Here is an 18,676-nt window from a genome sequence, read left to right as displayed (position 1 = left end):
ATATCTATTTGCATTAACCACCTACCACAATTATGTCTTTGATCCTCATCACTCATATCCCCACAGTCATTATCACCATCACAGATCCATGTTGCTGGGATACATCTTCCATCATCACATCTGAACTGGTCGCTCGAACAAGTCCGCATTTGGGGCACTTAAGAATGAACACAGTCACTCTGCTTGTTAAACTAACTTGCACTGCCATGAAGTCTACTGAGGACTGTATTTTAGGGAGAAGCTTATGAGAATGAAATGTAAAATCGAAGCTTAAAGGTAAAATAGTTAATGCATAAGCTACAAAACATTTTCTTAAGCTAAAGGTGCAACTCCAATAATGTGCAAAGTGAACTACCAGCCCTGCTGAAGCCATAGAAGAACTTGCTTAGAACTTCATACTTTTACAGTGAGATTAATAACTATGTTATAATATCAATTGTCAGTGACTTCAGTTGGCCCCTTCTCTTCTTCCCTGGAGATCACTGTCCTTTTTTTCACCTCCTACCCCAGTCCTCTGCTTATTCCCATCAGTTTCTATTGTACAATACAGGATTTGTTACTATAATACTCATATACTGTGCCATCTGTCCCCTAGGCATCCCGTATTTTGTTTTTCCCCAAATATTAATACTGCATGCACACTTCCTGTACAGCATGACATCTGCTTTCACATCCAAAACAGTATCAAAATTCTTGCGGCTTATTGACATGATTCACTACCATCGTAGTCTTATAGAGACAGGAGGTTATACATTACATGTAATCCCATTACAAGCAATCAGTTATTGCAATCAAAGCCTTCATATTCCATCCACTGCTTTAAGTATTTAAGACTCAAATTATGCAGGGCCTCAGATTAGAGACAGTGAATAAACCCCAGAAGGTACTTATTTTCCACCTAGTCTGGATTTAAGCTTCTGCCTACAAACTACTGATTTGCCATAGCCCACCACGTTGTATCTTCTGAGCCCAGACTTACCACAAGAGGCAGGTTCATCAGAGCCATCAGCACAGTCTATTCCTTGATCACAGTACCAATGAGCAGGAATACAACGCCCCGATGAACAACGAAACTCAGTATTTGTGCAAGTCAGAGAGACTGGAAGAAAAAACCTATGCATGACTTCTTTTTTTTCTGTTACCTATCCAACTTAAGCTGCTTTTGAGTCCATGTTATGCAAAAAATATTACAGTCCCCAAATAAGAAAGAGAAAAAATCACACTAGGAAGGATGTCTTTTCTCAGCCTGTCTGGAAAGAGTTGATTGTACAAACTAGTTTGATATTTGTATGAAAAAAAAAGAGCTTAATTCTCTCCCTGAGTATACATATTAGATAGTAAGTAGACAGAATTTGCCCTGGAAACAGGATTGCATACAGAAACTGTACATATGTTCTATGTTTATACTTGAGATTTGCACACAGGAAAATGACCACAGTCCAATATAGTCATTTTTCCAGTGCCCACACCAGCCATAGCAGACTCAGTGCTTTACAAGAAACCAAAATGCGCACTAAGGAAGTAATGTCTCATGGTAGATAGTTTTCCTCCTACCAGTTTTTCTTCACTTGCTGGTGGGAAACTTTTCTTAATGGCAGTGAAGAACAAACCATAACAATGAATAGTTCCAGCTCAGCATGCTGCAAATACTCTGCTCTTCAGCTGGGCCTTTTGATCCTGGTATGTATAGTGAGTTTGTCCCAGTAGTTACCAATACTTTCCTGTACCCTCTGATGATTTGAAAATACCAGAAGGATTCAGTCTGGCATTTTAACTTGCTCTTCCATGTGCCTTTAATGATGAAAATCAAAGACAATTAACTATTGCTCATTAACGTCTTGTGGTTTCTTTCATCTGTCATTCTCCTTTTCTCGACCTCTTCCTTGCCCTTCACCACTTCTCAATTTAAGCAATTCAGCAGGGTAATAAACAGTAAAAGGGACAAAGCACACCTTTCACAAGGAGAACAAGACTCACTATGGCCACATATTTTTGACACATTGGTGTTCACAGATAAAAGTGACCACATTCTGGCTACAAAAATAGAACTCATATCTTAGAAAAACTGTGACATAGTTAGTTCAATGCAAGTACCTTCAGGAAAACTATTGAAAGCAAAAATAATCTACTCAGGCAATACTAAAACCAAAACACTATCTGAAAATATCCATTATGTTTTACAAATTGATCCATAATATTTTAGATGGGAAAAGTACTACCTAACTTCTACCTAATAAAAATGTTTTAGCAAAGTTAAGCTGGCTTGTAATTAAGACTGATTGAAAACCAGGCACTTCCACACACTAACTAGAAACTACAATGAACAATGAATCATATGCTAAAGCATACATAACCACATGAAAGGGCTAAAAGAAATATACAATTTCATCTGGTTAGAAAGAAAAATATTCTAATGTTAAAGTTCTGGAAAAAAGGCAGCTGTTTATAATAGTTAACTGCCAAACACCTCGTAAAATCATAAAGAGTAAGACCAGAATAAGCAAAATGAACAATTCTCAAAAGCTGTGTTAAAATGCTGCAAAAAATTATCATCTTTTTTAATAGATAAAAGCATTATTTAGATAATTAAGAGCTAACAGTACAATGCACATATAACTTCAGTATTACAAAAGTAGAAGTTTAGAGAAGAGTTGGAGTTGTATAAAAAGTAAAGAGCAGTGGAATAAATAACAGAAATATCAGAGAAGCAATGAAGGCCCTATTAACTTACCACAGTGAGTAGGACTCTCATCACTCATATCCCCACAGTCATTATCACCATCACACAAATATGTTCGAGGAATGCAAATGTTTGTGCTTTGACATTTTGTAAAACCAGACTGGCACGTACGCTCCGCTTTAAGGAGGAAGGAAAGAAAGCAAAAGTGCTTTAGAGCTATTTTAAATACTGTTATGCCGTATCTCACAGAAAGATATATAACATTGTTAAGAGTTCCATGTTGCTCACTTGCTAAAGTAATTCACTCATACTGCTCATGCTGTATGGAAACAGTTAAACCATTGCTTTTATTGACAGAAGTCCTGACAAAAACATGATCAAAAGACCCATGTGACAATACTTGCAGGTGAGGGAATGAAAACCGGCATGTATTCACACTGTAATGCCTACATTTGCAACCAGCTGGTATGGTATGATCATCAGACCAAATACAAATGGCTAATAGATGCAGGATTTCAAATAGCCAAATTCCTCTGAGAATAAAAAAAGAGTTTCACAAACAGTATGCTTAAAAATATATCAGAGGGCATACATAATGCAAAAAGAACCCTACATAAATTTTCATCCATTTCTTTAACTCCAGATATAAATTTTCATTGAAGATTTTAATCTTAGTGAATAAAAGTTATTATCTTGATGAACTGCAAAAGGAGTCAATATTGAACTAACCAAAGTTTATATCGTAAATAAAACATGACTGATAACTTTTTATAAGGCATATAATTTTAAACTGTGCCATTATGGAGTCACAATATACAATCCTGATGATTAAATCTAGTATAATTAATACAGCATGACTGAAAATAAAAATCAATTGTCAAATTCCAGGCTAAGCCTGCAAAAATATAAACCCTGCATTCAATTTATCTGAAACAATCTTTTTGAAATCCATGGGATTACTCACAAGAATTAACATTGCATACTACATGAGCATTTGTTGCATCAAGGCGGACTACTTAAAGCAACATTTATTATGTAGTATCTTAGGGTGTTCCAGAATATGATTTAGCAATTCTATTTACTTCAAATAACACAAACAGTACCTGAAATGTAAATTAAAAAGCCTTTTGTCCTTTTTGCTGATTTTGTCAGATTTCTTCACATAAAACCCCATTTCCCTCTTCCTTTATCTAGAGAATCAGACTCAAACAGATACTAAGGCTAAACTTACGACAATTCCTCTCATCTGATGTGCCATTATCGTAACAGTTGTTGACTCCATTGCAGACATACTGAAGGGCTATACACCTTCCATTATTGCAAGTAAATTCTGTGTGGGAGTCACAGGTTCGGAACAAGCAGCCAAGCTCATCACTGTTATCTCCACAGTCATTGTAGTGATCGCAGCGGTAATGATATGGTACACATCGCCCATTGCCACAGGTGAAAGCTGTAGGCTGACAAGTATGGAAAGCTGCAGAAGATTAAAAAGAAAAAGAAATGTGGATAAAATATAATCCAAGTTCTCTGACAAAGGAACAAGTAAAATCACAATATTTTTACCTGCCAGGGCAAATACAGCTGCAAAACGGACTGCATGAAAAGTAAAATACATATTTGAATTAAAAATTTAGAAATTGGCTATACAGAACAAAAATTCAATACTATAGTGATTCTGGATTCTGAAGCAAATCACTAGTCATTCAGACCACAAAGCTGTGAGCAAGCAAGGGATTGTTTCCAAACTACAGCCATAAAATCCATGATCATAAAGCCATGAAAGTGACAGAGAATACAGAACAGGCAAGACAGAGCATACTTTCTAAAGCAGTTATTTTAAATGCTTACCACACACACTTTCCAACTCATCACTGCCATCACCACAATCATTGTCATTGTCGCATTTCCACCGCTCAGAGATACACTGCCCATTAAGGCACGTGAAGAAACCAGAATCACACCTGGTACCGTTATCCACAATACAGTGCTTGTTGTTATTGGCTAAATACCAGTGACCTTCAGAGGGGCACTGACATTCTGCACCAGCTGGACCTAAATTTATGTTTGACAGTTCAAAAAAATAAAAACAGGACACAAAAAAAGGGAAACAAATTTAACACTGACATTTAATATAGGGGTCTCTGAAAGTGTTCAGAGCTGTAACACTGGAAAAGACAAAGAAATCTTCACAATTCCTGTACGATGTATTTGCTTAGATAGCAGTGTAGTTACTTAACCAGACTTTTAGCTCAGTTAAGCAGACACAAACCCATTAAAACCCACAAAAGTTAGTTCAGAGTTCCTTAGAGGAGCTGAGATCAGAATTTGGAGTATCATAGTACTTGCTTGTAGCTTTTTAGTGGCAGCAAGATGACATGTGATGCTTTCAAATATCACAGCTATACCACTGAGATTTTACTCCTCAAAATCAAAACAAGTGTTCAAAACTCCTTGCAACTTCTTAAAATTAATGAGAAGTTTGAGTTGTTTTCAGGCAAGAGAGATTTTTAATGGCATTTAAGATGCTACAAATGAAAACAGGCGTTGGATGAGTTTTCCAAGCCTGAGGATCATAAATTCCAAAAATCTACAGTATATGAAATAGCTCTGTAACACTAAAGTAATAAAGAAATAGCAACCATAAAGATTTTTCAAGTATGTTGTAGGAAACATCTGATCAGTATACAGTATGAGTGTACACTTCTAACGTAAGCATATCCGGAAGCACTCACTTCATGTTTCATCCATGAAAATTTTAAACCCCAGAAAACAATGCTGTGGTGTAAGTTAGGGAAACCCATAATTTTTACTTTTCAGACACAACCTTTAGGTGTGTTGGTGTAATACCACAATCTTAAATGACAATCATTTTGATTGCATTTATAAATAAAATAAATATTAAAAATTTGGGAACACTAAGAAATATTTCAGCTGTCCCCTTGTGACTAGAATTGTTATAGTTTAAACTCTAATACACGCAACACTAATAGCTTGTAGTAATCAAGTGTAACAGCTTACCTGGTGCACAGATGTGACTGCAGCCACCATTGAACTGGTTGCAAGGGTTAATACACTGCTGCTGCTTACTTTTTGCCCAGACATGAATATCCATTGGTCTTTGTGGAAGATTCATTATCATTACAATCTGATCTGAACCATCATACTTATTAGCTCGATAAATGCTTCGTGTGTTCCAGTCTGTCCAATATATGTGCTGATCAAACAGTGTCATTGCAAATGGATGCAGAGCAGTGCTAACAATTACCTCACGATTTGTACCAGTGAGAGTGCATCTCTCAATCTTCTGCCTACAATAACACAAAAATCATTACACATCGAAAGAAAGAAGTCTTTTAATTTATGTATAAAACCATGCCCTAATTAGTCTGGCAACTGACATCCAACATTTTAGTAGTGTTCACCAATATCTAGGGCAATGCAAGGCTCCCCCACCTCCATTAACTAGAGTTTGAAGCAGAAAAGTGTATGTTTCATTTGACATCCTGAATTCCTCTTAAAATAGACGTCCCATTACAAGTGCCTTGTCTGCCCGCATGCAGATAAATCCAAATAACCACCTTCTTCCCAGAAGATTCCATAGAGGCACAGGCCATAGGATTTATTACATTACAGACGACACTTCTGATACAGCAAAGAAGTCTGAAAACAAACTTCTATGCTGAAGGAACCAGAAGGAAAAGGTCTGATTGCTACAGTGATTTCTCTGAGACCATGGGTGAACTTGAATGGATAGAAAACTAAACTACTTTTTAAAACTTTACTGCTAATGGAAGAAATTCCGTGGCATAAATTCAAGGGTAGAGCTCTGTCTGGTAGACAACAGCAAGGCTACATTACAGGCTAAATTCCATAGGTGACAGGCATTAAGCATGAACAATAAATGATGTAAAATGTGTACTGGGATTGTATTTGCTAGAGAAGACACTTTAAAAAGTCCTGAATTGCAAGTAAGATAAACAAACTGACAGCAGGTACAAATGCATAAAGCAGAGAACAAAATCTACACTGGGACATAATGTAACTTCTTATTCCACAGTAGTTTCCCATCAATATTAAAACTTGACATTGCACTGCTATTAAGTAACTCCTAGCATCTTATAATGCCAAGTACCAAATTCAACTGAAATGCTGAAAACCAGTTTAGAAATGAGGAAAAATAAATCATAGAGCTATTGAAATATTAACCAAATGTACACAAACAAGTGTGTTATCAATACATACAGACTTGCATCAGCCCAGTACAGCTGCTGTTCTTCATAATCCAGGGTAAGGCCATTTGGCCATACCAAATTTGTGCTCACAATAGGTGTTCTGAAGTTTCCTCCAAGTGTGGCTCGTTCAATCTTTGCATTTGAACTCCAGTCAGTCCAGTACATATACCTGTCAATAACATGATTATATTTTCATTTTAAAACCCCTCACAATGCTCTTATCTGCTTTTGGTGCTATTTCCACCCTGGTGTCCCTCACTGAAGTGTGCAGTGCAAAACTACAGGAAAAGATCTTTTCCCTCTGTTTTGTCTCACATTGACATGGGAATCTTCTAGAGGGATCACTGGGATCCACAGGAGTGAACTCCAGAAAATGTTTTCCATCTTCTACATGAATCCATTAAAGTCAATTAATCTATTTCTTATCTTTCTTAATTTTAAACACAGTATAACCAGTAATGAAATTAGAAACACAGTATAATACAGTAATGCCCCAGCCTCTCAGGAAATGTTTTGATACTAAAACAAGAATTCTTCTGAATCATTCAAGGAGTAGAACAGAGAAAGGGTTAGGGTTATAAAAAGTGTCTGGCAGCCTTTTCAAAGTCTAAATTGTAGTTTGACCGGCAGTCAAAACAAACTGCAACACATACCCTCTGCAGGGATCTAATACAATAGCTCTCGGCCGTGGCACCCGGGCGATCACTGTGCGGTTTGATCCATCCACAGCCATGGAGCTGATGGTCTGATTGAGGTATTCACTGTAGTAAACTCTGTTGTTGATCCAGTCAAAGGCTATGCCATCTGGAGTCCCCAAGTCTTAGACACATGCAAGCAAATACACACAAGCTCAGCACAGTTTCCTGAGATACTGCAACACTTTATTATAATTTGGCAACATCAAAGACTTCTTTGAAATGCCATTTGTCCAGTGCAAATCTGTCCATTTAAAAACCTGGAGTAGTAACACTTAGGACTCAAGCAGTGCTAGGTGCTGCAGTCCATTTTTTTAAATATTGGATTACTTTGTATCACAATTTCAGTGCACTTACCAGATGCAACTACTGTTGGAGAGCCAGTTCCTGAGTAAATACTAACATAACTGATTCTTCCTGTTCCTGAAGGATAACTTTGTGTAAAATATATTCGGTTGTTTATGCTGTCGAAATCCAGTGCCACAGCAGTTCTTAACACATTAATTGTGCGGAAGGGAGGACTGTGATTTTCAGGATCTAGGTGAATACTTCTGAGGGCATTCTCAAGAGCAAAAACCAAGTAATCATCTGTTGAAATGAAACATCTCTTGCCATCACTGTCTAGCGTTCCAAAGGCGCAAACACATTTCGGTGTCTGAATGTCAGGGAGGGCAAAGCAGAGATGAGAACAACCTCCATTGTTGTCCAGACAAGGATTGTTGTTGACATCAAGGGGTGAACGTGACTGGAAATTGCTGTTGTAAATTGTAACATCCCTTAGCCAATTAATGTTATCTCTTATTACTGTTGGTTGATCAGTATTGCCTGGCTCCTTGCTGGCTTGGAAGACTTTTTTCAGGTTTCGATCCACCCAGATCATGGAATTGCCAAAGACAGTGATACCATATGGAGTTGGATAGCGACTGCCATAACGTACGATTTCAACATCACCACCATCAGGTTGAATTCTTGCAATCATATCTAAGGAATCATCCACCCAGTAAATGTAGCCATTACTGTGATCTATGGCCAACCCACGAGGTGTGACAATGCCCTCAGACACAAGGACTGTTCTGTTGGTGCAGTCAAGAAATGCACGTTCAATCTTTGGATTTTGCCCATAATCTGCCCAGAAGAGATATCTGTTCTTTGGGTCAACTACTATGTGCCTTGGCATATCTATGGTAGTTTTCAGAAGCACACGGCGATAAGTTGTGTTTAAACGCAAAACTTCTATAAAAGTCTCTGTCAGGAATGCATTTGTAAAATAAAGATTTCCTGCATACAAAAAACCAAAATAAAACAAATCAGAAAAACAAAAGAGAAAGTTAATATAAGCATCAATACCTGAGAAACACAATCTACTAAAATACCAAACCACAAAATGAATAGCTGTCATAAATATGTTAATAGTTGGAAGCATAAGGTACTTGTCTACAATTTAATGAATTGGAAAGAACACAACCAAACTGACAGTAGTCAGTTAATTTCTACATCCTCATGGATTGCCATGTGTATCAGTAGTAAGGCTGCCTTTTAAAACACACAACTATGAAATCCATGTTATGGCACAGGACTGTACACAGTAACTAAATTGTTTAGAGCAGATGATTATCCTAAAACTCATCCCCACAAGCCTATCAATCAACTGAAGGACTTTTGCAAAACACATATACAGTAAATATGTATATATTAAACTAAAGTATTAATGGCAATTAACTTTCTGAAGAGCTAATATTTGAATTAATCTCTAATATGTTTAAGTAGCAACAGGAAGTAGATGTGGAAACTACAGTTCAAAGACAAAATACTTCTGCTATTTTTACTTTTCATTATAACATGTAGTATTTGTACACAGCAATCTGAGGGTAAATGAAAAGTCATTCTTTCTTATTTACAATATCAGATTTTGCACATTCTTCTCAGTACATACATGTTTTCACAATGACTGTGCACAGCTACTTATAAATGTACAGACAAGAAGAGACACCTAAGACAAATATTAAAGCATCAGGAGAGAAAAGGCTCTATACATCTATTCTGATAAACTTTCATCTTTATACATCTATATAAACATAAGAGCCATCCATTACTTCTTGTTTTAAAATCAGTCCATTGATACACATGTTAGAACCATAATACTTCCATTCAAAATAGTTCCATTCGCATCTGTTTGTTAGCCTAAAAATTTTATAGTATGTAAAGAATAACATTCTCCTAAATTCACCTGTGCTTACCTGCTACCCAGTCAATTGCAATGCCACGGATCCCATTTCGTCCTATTCCATTTGTAACAACATTTCTAAAATAAGAACCATCAGGTTTAATTTTACGTATTGCATTCTGAGAAGAAACTGTGCTACTAAAGTCACACCAGTAAATGAAACCAGAAGGCATGTGAACATCCACATGAAGTGCATTTCGTCCTGAAAAATTTTTAAAAGTAATAATTAATAACTTTTTAATATGAGCTAACTTATTTAAAACATGTGTTTTGCCAAAAAGAAATGCCAAAATACTAGGCACTACAAGATTTTTTCTTATTGTAATATTCACATACCTCTTCCGGCCAGTGGAACCATGGCTTCAGAGTGATCTGATGTCTCTAAACTAAATCCTTTAATTGCAGAAAGCATAGAAACAATTACAAATGAACTGTATGGGGAACAGGTTCTGTTATCAGGATTTAGCTGAAAGCCAGTAGCACAGGCACAGGAGAATAATCCATGAGGCACAGGCAGGCAAAACTGCTGGCAAACTCCAATATTATTACTGCAGCCATTTGAGGAACCAGCAGAATCTGTGAAAGACATACATGGCAAAACAAAAATCACAACAGCATCATCACAAACACTTATGAAAATATACCCAAATTCATAAACTTGTGTAGTATTATCAGCTGACAAAAATAAAGATCTTGATCATTGTATATTTTAGCACAGATGTGTTAGCAATGGGTTTGCTGGTCTCTTGTCATCTAAGATCAATGGGGCCAAGAATCAGATGAAACAAATTTGAAGTTAAAGTAACAAAATTTCTTAGTCAACACTACTTTAGTAAAATAACACGAGCCAATAGATGCCTTAACTAGATGGTGGAGGCTCTCTTCACCAAAACCAGGCACAATGCTTCTGACCCTTTTCCTGAAAGCCAGATCAAAGCATTTCCTTTGAAAGACCATACATTCAGTCTCTAAGCAAAGTTTTAGTTTTTGCAAGTTGAATATCCTGTAATACCCCTCAAGCAAGTACTCACTGTCTCTGTAATACACACGTAGGCTCTTCAGTCTTGGGACATTATCTCTCAGTACTACTTTGTTCGCGCCAGTGGCCTTGTCGACTCGTTCAATAACTTCATAATCTCGATCAGTGTAATACAGAAATGTATCATACACAGCAACTCCCCAGGGATGAGAAAGATGAACCACCAGAGTCACACGATTTGTACCATCCACATTGCCCCTCTCAATCTACGAAATCAGTTTACAGATTAAGATTACATTTCTTCTAATAACAGTTCAATGTGATTATATAAAACTAAAATGCAACACATGCTACTAAAATCTCTTTGTGCATGAAATCTTTATGTACAAGGTAGGAGGGAAAAGGGACAGCAGTATATGATTTCTGTTCTTATACTTTTGATGGTATTTAATAAAAACAGCTATTCAGATTTTGCTTGGTCCTGCAACTCACAGTTATAAGAGAAAACTGAAGTAACTGAATCACTCATGTGAACCACAGATGAAGAGACAGGTAAATAAGCAATAATTAAAAGAAAATCTCCTACCACTCCCGTGCTTGTGACAGCCCAGTACAACTTTTGCTCCTTAATGTCAATGGTAAGGAACTCCACATGGTCCAGGTTGCCAGTGAAGAGGGTTTGTATGCCTGATCCATCCATGTTTGCACTGGCAATCTTTGCTGGGACTCCACTGTCAGTTCCCTGGTCTGTCCAGTACAACTTCCTGTAACAGACATCATCAGATCTGTTAGCAAAACTGGCAAAAGAAAACAGTGGACCAGAGAGTCACTTGAGTATATGCTTAAAACCAATTCCTTTGTCAGACAAATACTTCAGCATATGCTGAACACAGCTCACTTTGAATCAAACCACAGTGAAAAAGAGCTTATTTGAAAAACAGAAAAAGTCTTGTTCTCTCAACAAAGAGAAATGCCTGCTTCTCTTGTAAGACAGGAATGCCTCTTAAATAATTTTTAGAAATCCATAACCTTGCTTATATCGTTCCACAATACTATCAGCATGTAAACGCGCTAGAGTATTATGATTATAACAAAAAAGGAGGAGAATAAAAATTCTGTTTCACAGATGGCTGCAACATTTCAGAGTAAGTTTGATTTCAATATTCAGTTAAAACTACAAAGTCAGAAAAAATCTGTATGAAAGAGACAAAAGGCAAAATGCTCTTTTTAGGAGCAAGCAGCAAAATTATATTTAGTGCTATGCTTTTTACTGTGTGACATTTTTCACATGTAATATGTCTTTCTACTATAGATAGGCTCAAGTCAGACATTATAAGATATCTTATAGAAAGACTTTGGAGTTCTCCCTATTCTGGGTTTGCATTTCTTAGGTATTTTTTCACAATCATAATATTCTGAGATTCTTTTCGATTAAAAAATGGTACCATACAAGCATATCGTAAACTAAAGAGAGAGAATATCTATGCAGTAATTTATGAAGCTATGCAATTATTTTTTGAAGTTTAAAAATAATAAATAAATTCTGTACAAATATGAAATAAACAAAACCATGTCAAAGTCAGGATGAAATCTGAAAACACTAAAAATTAAGAAAAATATGGAGAATTCACTCATGAGCAAACACAACATCAGTTTTGGTAATTTACCCTCTTGCTGGATCAACTGCCAAACCAGTCGGTGTGCCAGCTCCCAGAGAGGTGCCATCATTGGTAATCAGTGTTTTCCTGTACATTATGTCACCATGCAGCTTCAGGACCTATGCAAACATTGAATTTGTCAGAGCATGCAACATAGAATTTATGGCACATTTTTGAATTACAGAAAGGAAGCCTACATCAAAAGGGAGTTGAAATTGTAGAAGACTTTCTCAAATACCTTGAAGAAAATGAACATTATTTTGTACCCTAACCATCTCCCTTCTCTAACATGCACCCCTTGAAGGAGCTGCTTGCAGCTCAGAACCTGCCTATGATAACAAGGAATGATCCGAGGTATAAAAATAGTTAATCTCTCAGTTTCCATTCAAGCCCTTAATGGGTTGAGAAAATGTTGATTTAGGAAGCATCCCATTTCATTTGCTCAAATTAGCTGTCTTTTAATTTAATAGAAGGCATTTATAGTTTGGAACTAGAACACTAATGACTGGGCTTATTCACAGTCATTAATGTATTATATGTTATTTATCCTCTATTTCCCTACACGGAATGACAATTTTATCCTTCACATACCACAAGACTGCTTGTCTCCAGAAAGCTCCATAATATGTTATCAGAGCATTTGGGAATGGATCTTACTGCATTCAATGGCAACATTCCTTTACTATCAGAGGCACTGCACTGGGATCATTGATTTGAAGTGAGGATAGTAACAATAGCAACTCTAATCATCAGAGATGTTGTGTGTTAAACACTAGAAGCCTAATGAGTTGTAGGGGAAAAACAAAAGAAAGAGATTTATGCACAAATAAAGTTTGCAGAATAGATCTATGCACATATAATGTTTCCAGAATAGATTGTTTTCAATATGTTTTTACTATGTTCAAGCTTAGGGATCTGTTCAAGTTTTTAAAGTATTTTTCTACAGATTGCACTGTAAAATAAATCTAATTTAAATTTTTCACTAAATAAGTATTACTAATTTCAACCTGTACACATAACAGCAAAAAAATCTAGGCTCTCATTTTCCAATTGTCCCTCTTAAATAATTACCTCAATTGACTGTGTCCCTGGGTTAGTGTAATACAGGTTTGCAGATATCCAGTCCAATGCCAGACCAATAGGAGCACCAATAACAGCTGCTGGAGCAAAAACTGTCCTGTTGGCTCCATCTGACCTCACTCTGTGAATTTCACCCTTGGAAAAAAAAATAACAAAAGTAGAAGAAATGTCAAGAGCAGAAAACACTTTTCCGTTCCAACTACATGAGAAGTTCTCTTATATTGCAATCTTTTCTAACACTAGTCCATTTCAAGAAGGGAGAAGGCAGAGGCAGAGATAGAGCATAACCAAGAGTAAAAAACGGACAACAGGTTGTTGTTGCCATCTCAGAGCAGGCACAACTTTTGGAAAAGGATGCACTGATCACATGTTCCATGCACATCCTTAATTCCTTTACCACATTGTATCAGTATGCTATCTAAATATCTCAGTGCAGAATTGAAAATGATGCTTCAGAAAGCAATCAGAATCTCAGCAAAAAACTGAAAAATTAAACTAAAAATTAAACTAAAACTAAAATTTCTTAGACAGCAACAGAATGCTTCTTGCTGAATCCTTGTGTCCAATACACTGCTCTCAAGGAGATGTGTTCTGACTGTGTTTGCAGAATTGAGTTGTAAGTCAAGAAAGGAGAGAGAGTGGACTATAGCACAGTGGGGCTGAGCGTATGGGTCTGTCAGTGCTCTCCAGTATTTCCTGCTCATGTCTCTGAGCCAGAAAAAACATTAATCAAATGTCTCTGCTGACAAAAATAAGAACTACTTTACAAAAGAGATGAAGCTTCTTTACTTGTCCTAGGAAAAACAAGCAAACAAACAAACAACAAAAAAAATCACAAAACAACAACAAAAACCCCACTATTTAGATCTTTTCCATTTAACAAATTTTTTACCAGCAAAGCTAATTGGACTGAATATATTTCAGTCCAATACACTTTTTAAAAATAAAAAAACAAAACTTAATTTAGTGCACATTTTGAAACAAATACTAACTTACTGGATTTTCAACCCAATAAATCATCTGTTCAGAGTCGTCAAAGTCAACATCAACACCATTTTGAACTCCTGCTATTGGAACCATAGCATCATTTGTCTTCTCCTCAGGATTCAGAGAAATTCCATAAATTATATTATCTCTTACAGCAATAAGGAAGGGGTGTTCAACTGTGAAAACAGAGAGTAATTCAGAGTTGCTTCTGGTCAAGAAAATGGCATTATGATATGCTTTCCCCCTCCCACTCAAAAGTTCTCTGATGCTGAGAATGGTTCAGTATTACCAGTGATGTTTTGAAACCACTTACACAGAAGTTTGTTCCCTCACCAGGAGTGAGGTTATCAGTTATTGAAACTGCTGTAACATCTTAAATTTCAGCACTGTGCAATCACAATGCAAATTCTGAGAAAAAGCAAGCAAATAGTGCAAGCAGGATCACTCACTGCCAGACAAGAGAAGGATATTCACTCAGCTACTCTAAGCTGCGTTTTCAAATCTCTGAGAAGAGGAACCAGCCAGACAAAGCTCTGAGGATTCTGCAGGACCTGTGATGGGTTCTAATGCCTATTAAGCAGGATTCACAAGCATGGAATAATGTCACACCAGCAACCCCTGATGGCTCTTATTAAATATAACTGCAGCACTCTTTTCTTGTTTTATCTCTAAAGGAGCAGACATACTCCCTTGTAGTATGTTTACTTCTAGGTAAACTTGTACCCTTATGCTTAAATCTTATTAACAAAGGGCAACTCATCAGGTGATCTGAGAAAATGCATTGGAAAGCTGCAGAGTGAGAGTCAGCAACTGAATTTCTCATCTGCCAGAGTAGGAGAAGAAAATCACCTGAACACAAATCCCTCTCTTTCTTGTGCTTTGCTCTTTGGAGAACAAATTCTAGCCTCTTCTCATAGGCACAAGCTACCACTTAACAGGGAACAGGGCTGCTGTAGCAGTAACCCATTTCTCCTTTTATAATAGATCATAATATAATAATTATAATTGGTTGGTTGATTTGGTTTTGATGTTCTTTACTGGCTGCTTAATACATTTATATAAATTTTTCAGTAAACATTTTGACATGAAATAATACAAAACACAACATGCTCTATACTCCTCTCTGGCTGCTAGAAGTATTTATCAAATTTGACTTAATGCTTCAAGTTTTACACCGATGCAAATCTATACAATCAGATTACTCCTCAGTCTTATGATGGAAAATAGAGCAAATTTGCTGAGTTACAGAGATACAAAATATATAGCTTCATCAGATTGGTATTAACATAACTCCTGCAATTCTCAAATTAATTACAATCTACATGATGAATTATAATCCACATAAAATTAATGTACTGTTATATTAAATAGGCACATGCACCATGTTAATACAATATTTTAATAAACACAAACTCCCTTCTGTGTTTCCAAGCCATCTTGCTACATTACCACACTTTATATCAACCTGAAATGCAGTTTAAAATAAAATAAGTGCAAAGGCAAGCTTTCTTCATTTTATATGAAGCTAAAACTGGTGCAATGCTGGGATCAATGCCTTTCCATCCACATGAAGTTGGTAGTACTTAACATGCAAACTAAGTAGGCAGAGACCAGCAATATCATCATTTGTAGAGACATTGGCCAACCAAATACATGCAGCTCAGTTTAATAATTCTTCTGAAAGATTGTGCTGGCCTATTAAAGTAAACAATGACAGCAAGGATAAGGACAAGAGTAAATATTAGAAAAGAAATGGCAAATGCCTATTCATGTGTAATCACAGAATCATAAAAGGGCCTGGGTTGGAAGGGACCTTAAAGATCATCTTGTTCCAACCTTTCTGCCATTGGCAGGGCCATTATTCATGTGCAATAATTAAAATATTTTACAATTAAAAGAATCAGTATAATTTTTGTAACTTTTTATGGTGTGCTGACCCTTCAGCAAATACTTTTTTTTTAATTACCCAAATCTGTAGATGTTTTCTATCTATCTACAGATGTTAACTGTATAACTTACACCTAAATAAAAGAAAATAAGCCCATATAGTTTAAAAGAACTGTGCTTCACAGAAAGGTATTTCTGCTTCTCTCTTACAGAACAATTATTTCAATAAAAGGGCCACAGTTGTACCTAAGCAGACACAAGGAAATTTGCAACATATGGGAAATAAAGATAAGAAATGTCAATAGCTCAATTCAGTGACAGAATTGGGTCAACCTCTACACGTGCATGTGCTTCATCACCGCCATGTTCCATTTCTTTCATCATAATCCCTCTATAAGCCTGCACATAATCAAACGAGTGCAGATTTGTAAAATAATCCCTCTTTTTTAATAGATTAAACAAATTCACACTTAGTTTCAGATTATATAAATTGGTAATTCCCTTGCTGCTGACTAAGAACAATGCAAATGCAATACAGTCCTTTAAAGAACACACTGCCAAGTATCAAGCAGACAAATAATGTGATATTGGCCTTTAACATTTAGATATTTTTAAAAGAAAAGCATTTTCTGACTGACAGATTTTTAGTACTAGCTCATCCCAAAGATAATTTCTACTTCAACTTCGGTGATTTGAAGTCTCCTTACATAGGGAGGCAACAAAGCACATTTAATATCTGTACAATTGATGGAAAAATTAATTATGAATGCTTCATCTGACAAAAGCAATGTGATCAAATTTCTAGTCACAAATTGCCTGCCACTAATTTGAATTTTTGTGACTCCTTTTTAAATGAACTGGCTAAATGTTAGAAATCACCGAGGTGTATGGACTATCCAAAGGAAATTCAGTGGTACTTTTTGATAACAAGTTTTGTTTGCAAAGGGTAGTTCTGTTACAGCAGCATCACATTTAATCACATGTAATTTTGGGCTGTATTTCCAGACCTTTTGCATTTGGCACACTACTTTTTTACACTGGAGAGAGAAAAAGCTCTAGATGAGAAATTTTGATTTGAATGTCAAAATGCATTAGTTCAGATAGGCTGAAGAGAGCAATAAGTAACAGGAAGAACATCTCTCCTGATCAGAGGAAACCAAAAGATCGTAAATTATTTCTTAGCAAAATACAGACTGAGAAAGAACATGATAGTCACTTCAAATACACATAAAACAAAACACATACCAGTGCTAAAGGAGAACTACGGATGCTATTTACCCCGAAGGACAAAAATGGCATCAAAATGGGCATAAAATGGGGAAAGACTATATCTGAACAGAAAATCAGGTTTCCAAATATCAAAATTGTAAGGTTTAGTGAATTTTAGGGGCCAGAACCTAGATTAATCTATAGCTGAAATTTGACTGGTGAAAGGTGACACATGATGATTAGTCAAGGGCAGCAAAGAAACAAACTTCAGTGACCAAGAAGTCCCTTCTCGTCCTGCATCCTGATATTCTGACAATTACAACCCTTAAAGACATGTTTCCAAGCTGAATACTTAAAATGAACACAACAATCTGCCAGAGTATGTTTTCATTTTTAACTGATACTAAGCTCCTTCCATATGTATTTCAATAGGTGGTGAGAAATTTTAAAATGTGGCTTCTTTAAAGTGCTTATAAGACTATTATAGGAACATTATTATTATTATGGATTTCACCCATTCTCCCCAAATGAAGCACCAGAATCTCTTTCACGTCTTTCCCAAACCTGTCTCCAAACCTTTAGGCCAAGTATATTCCATGTGTCCTAAATGAAGTCTGTCTGGAGTGGCTCCAGCTGATTTCATAAGCAGCAGCACACTGCAGTATGCTTTTTGCCTGAGAGAGGGATGGATTTGATTGCATCAGGTCTTTTTTATCATCTCATTATTACTGCCCTACCTCTCATGCAGTTCCTGTTGTCAGGAGAAAGGATCCATCCTGAAGGGCAAGCGCAGGAAAAAAAAAGTGGTCCAGATGAAGACAGTAAGCAGAGGTGGCTACAGGGAGACGATGCACAGGAATTAATACCTGAAAATATGAAAAGAACTATTAGCAACTATAACAATATGAGCAACTAGAGAAAATATTCTATCTCATTGCTACTGATAATATCAACAAAGCACTAAGATAGTTTTGCTATTTCTTTAAAATTAAGATGATGAAATTATTTCTAAGAACCACAAGCAATACAATATACTCGTAACAGG

At 36.3% G+C, this 18,676-nt stretch overlaps 1 protein-coding gene across 2 annotated transcripts in view; it reads right to left on the bottom strand.

The window, feature by feature from the left end:
• Positions 1 to 18,676, bottom strand: part of LRP2 (LDL receptor related protein 2) — a 115,015-nt gene that overhangs the window by 39,080 nt on the left and 57,259 nt on the right. For both annotated transcript variants that reach the window (XM_085066525.1, XM_085066526.1), the window contains exons 31-47: positions 18,369 to 18,497; positions 14,545 to 14,711; positions 13,540 to 13,683; positions 12,478 to 12,587; positions 11,397 to 11,574; positions 10,863 to 11,076; positions 10,168 to 10,407; positions 9,845 to 10,033; positions 7,965 to 8,885; positions 7,566 to 7,731; positions 6,923 to 7,081; positions 5,699 to 5,988; positions 4,529 to 4,732; positions 3,912 to 4,154; positions 2,732 to 2,857; positions 980 to 1,099; positions 26 to 157 (exon numbers count right to left, since the gene is read on the bottom strand). In XM_085066525.1, coding sequence (XP_084922651.1) covers positions 26 to 157; positions 980 to 1,099; positions 2,732 to 2,857; positions 3,912 to 4,154; positions 4,529 to 4,732; positions 5,699 to 5,988; positions 6,923 to 7,081; positions 7,566 to 7,731; positions 7,965 to 8,885; positions 9,845 to 10,033; positions 10,168 to 10,407; positions 10,863 to 11,076; positions 11,397 to 11,574; positions 12,478 to 12,587; positions 13,540 to 13,683; positions 14,545 to 14,711; positions 18,369 to 18,497 — 3,732 coding nt within the window. The remainder of the gene's footprint in view (positions 1 to 25; positions 158 to 979; positions 1,100 to 2,731; positions 2,858 to 3,911; positions 4,155 to 4,528; positions 4,733 to 5,698; positions 5,989 to 6,922; positions 7,082 to 7,565; positions 7,732 to 7,964; positions 8,886 to 9,844; positions 10,034 to 10,167; positions 10,408 to 10,862; positions 11,077 to 11,396; positions 11,575 to 12,477; positions 12,588 to 13,539; positions 13,684 to 14,544; positions 14,712 to 18,368; positions 18,498 to 18,676) is intronic.

The sequence above is a fragment of the Lichenostomus cassidix genome, chromosome 7, assembly GCF_008360975.1.
Source record: "Lichenostomus cassidix isolate B80296 chromosome 7, HeHo_3.0, whole genome shotgun sequence".
Lineage (NCBI taxonomy): Eukaryota > Metazoa > Chordata > Aves > Passeriformes > Meliphagidae > Lichenostomus > Lichenostomus cassidix.
The sequence above is the reverse complement of the archived record's forward strand: the minus strand, read 5'-3'. Positions and strand labels throughout refer to the sequence as shown.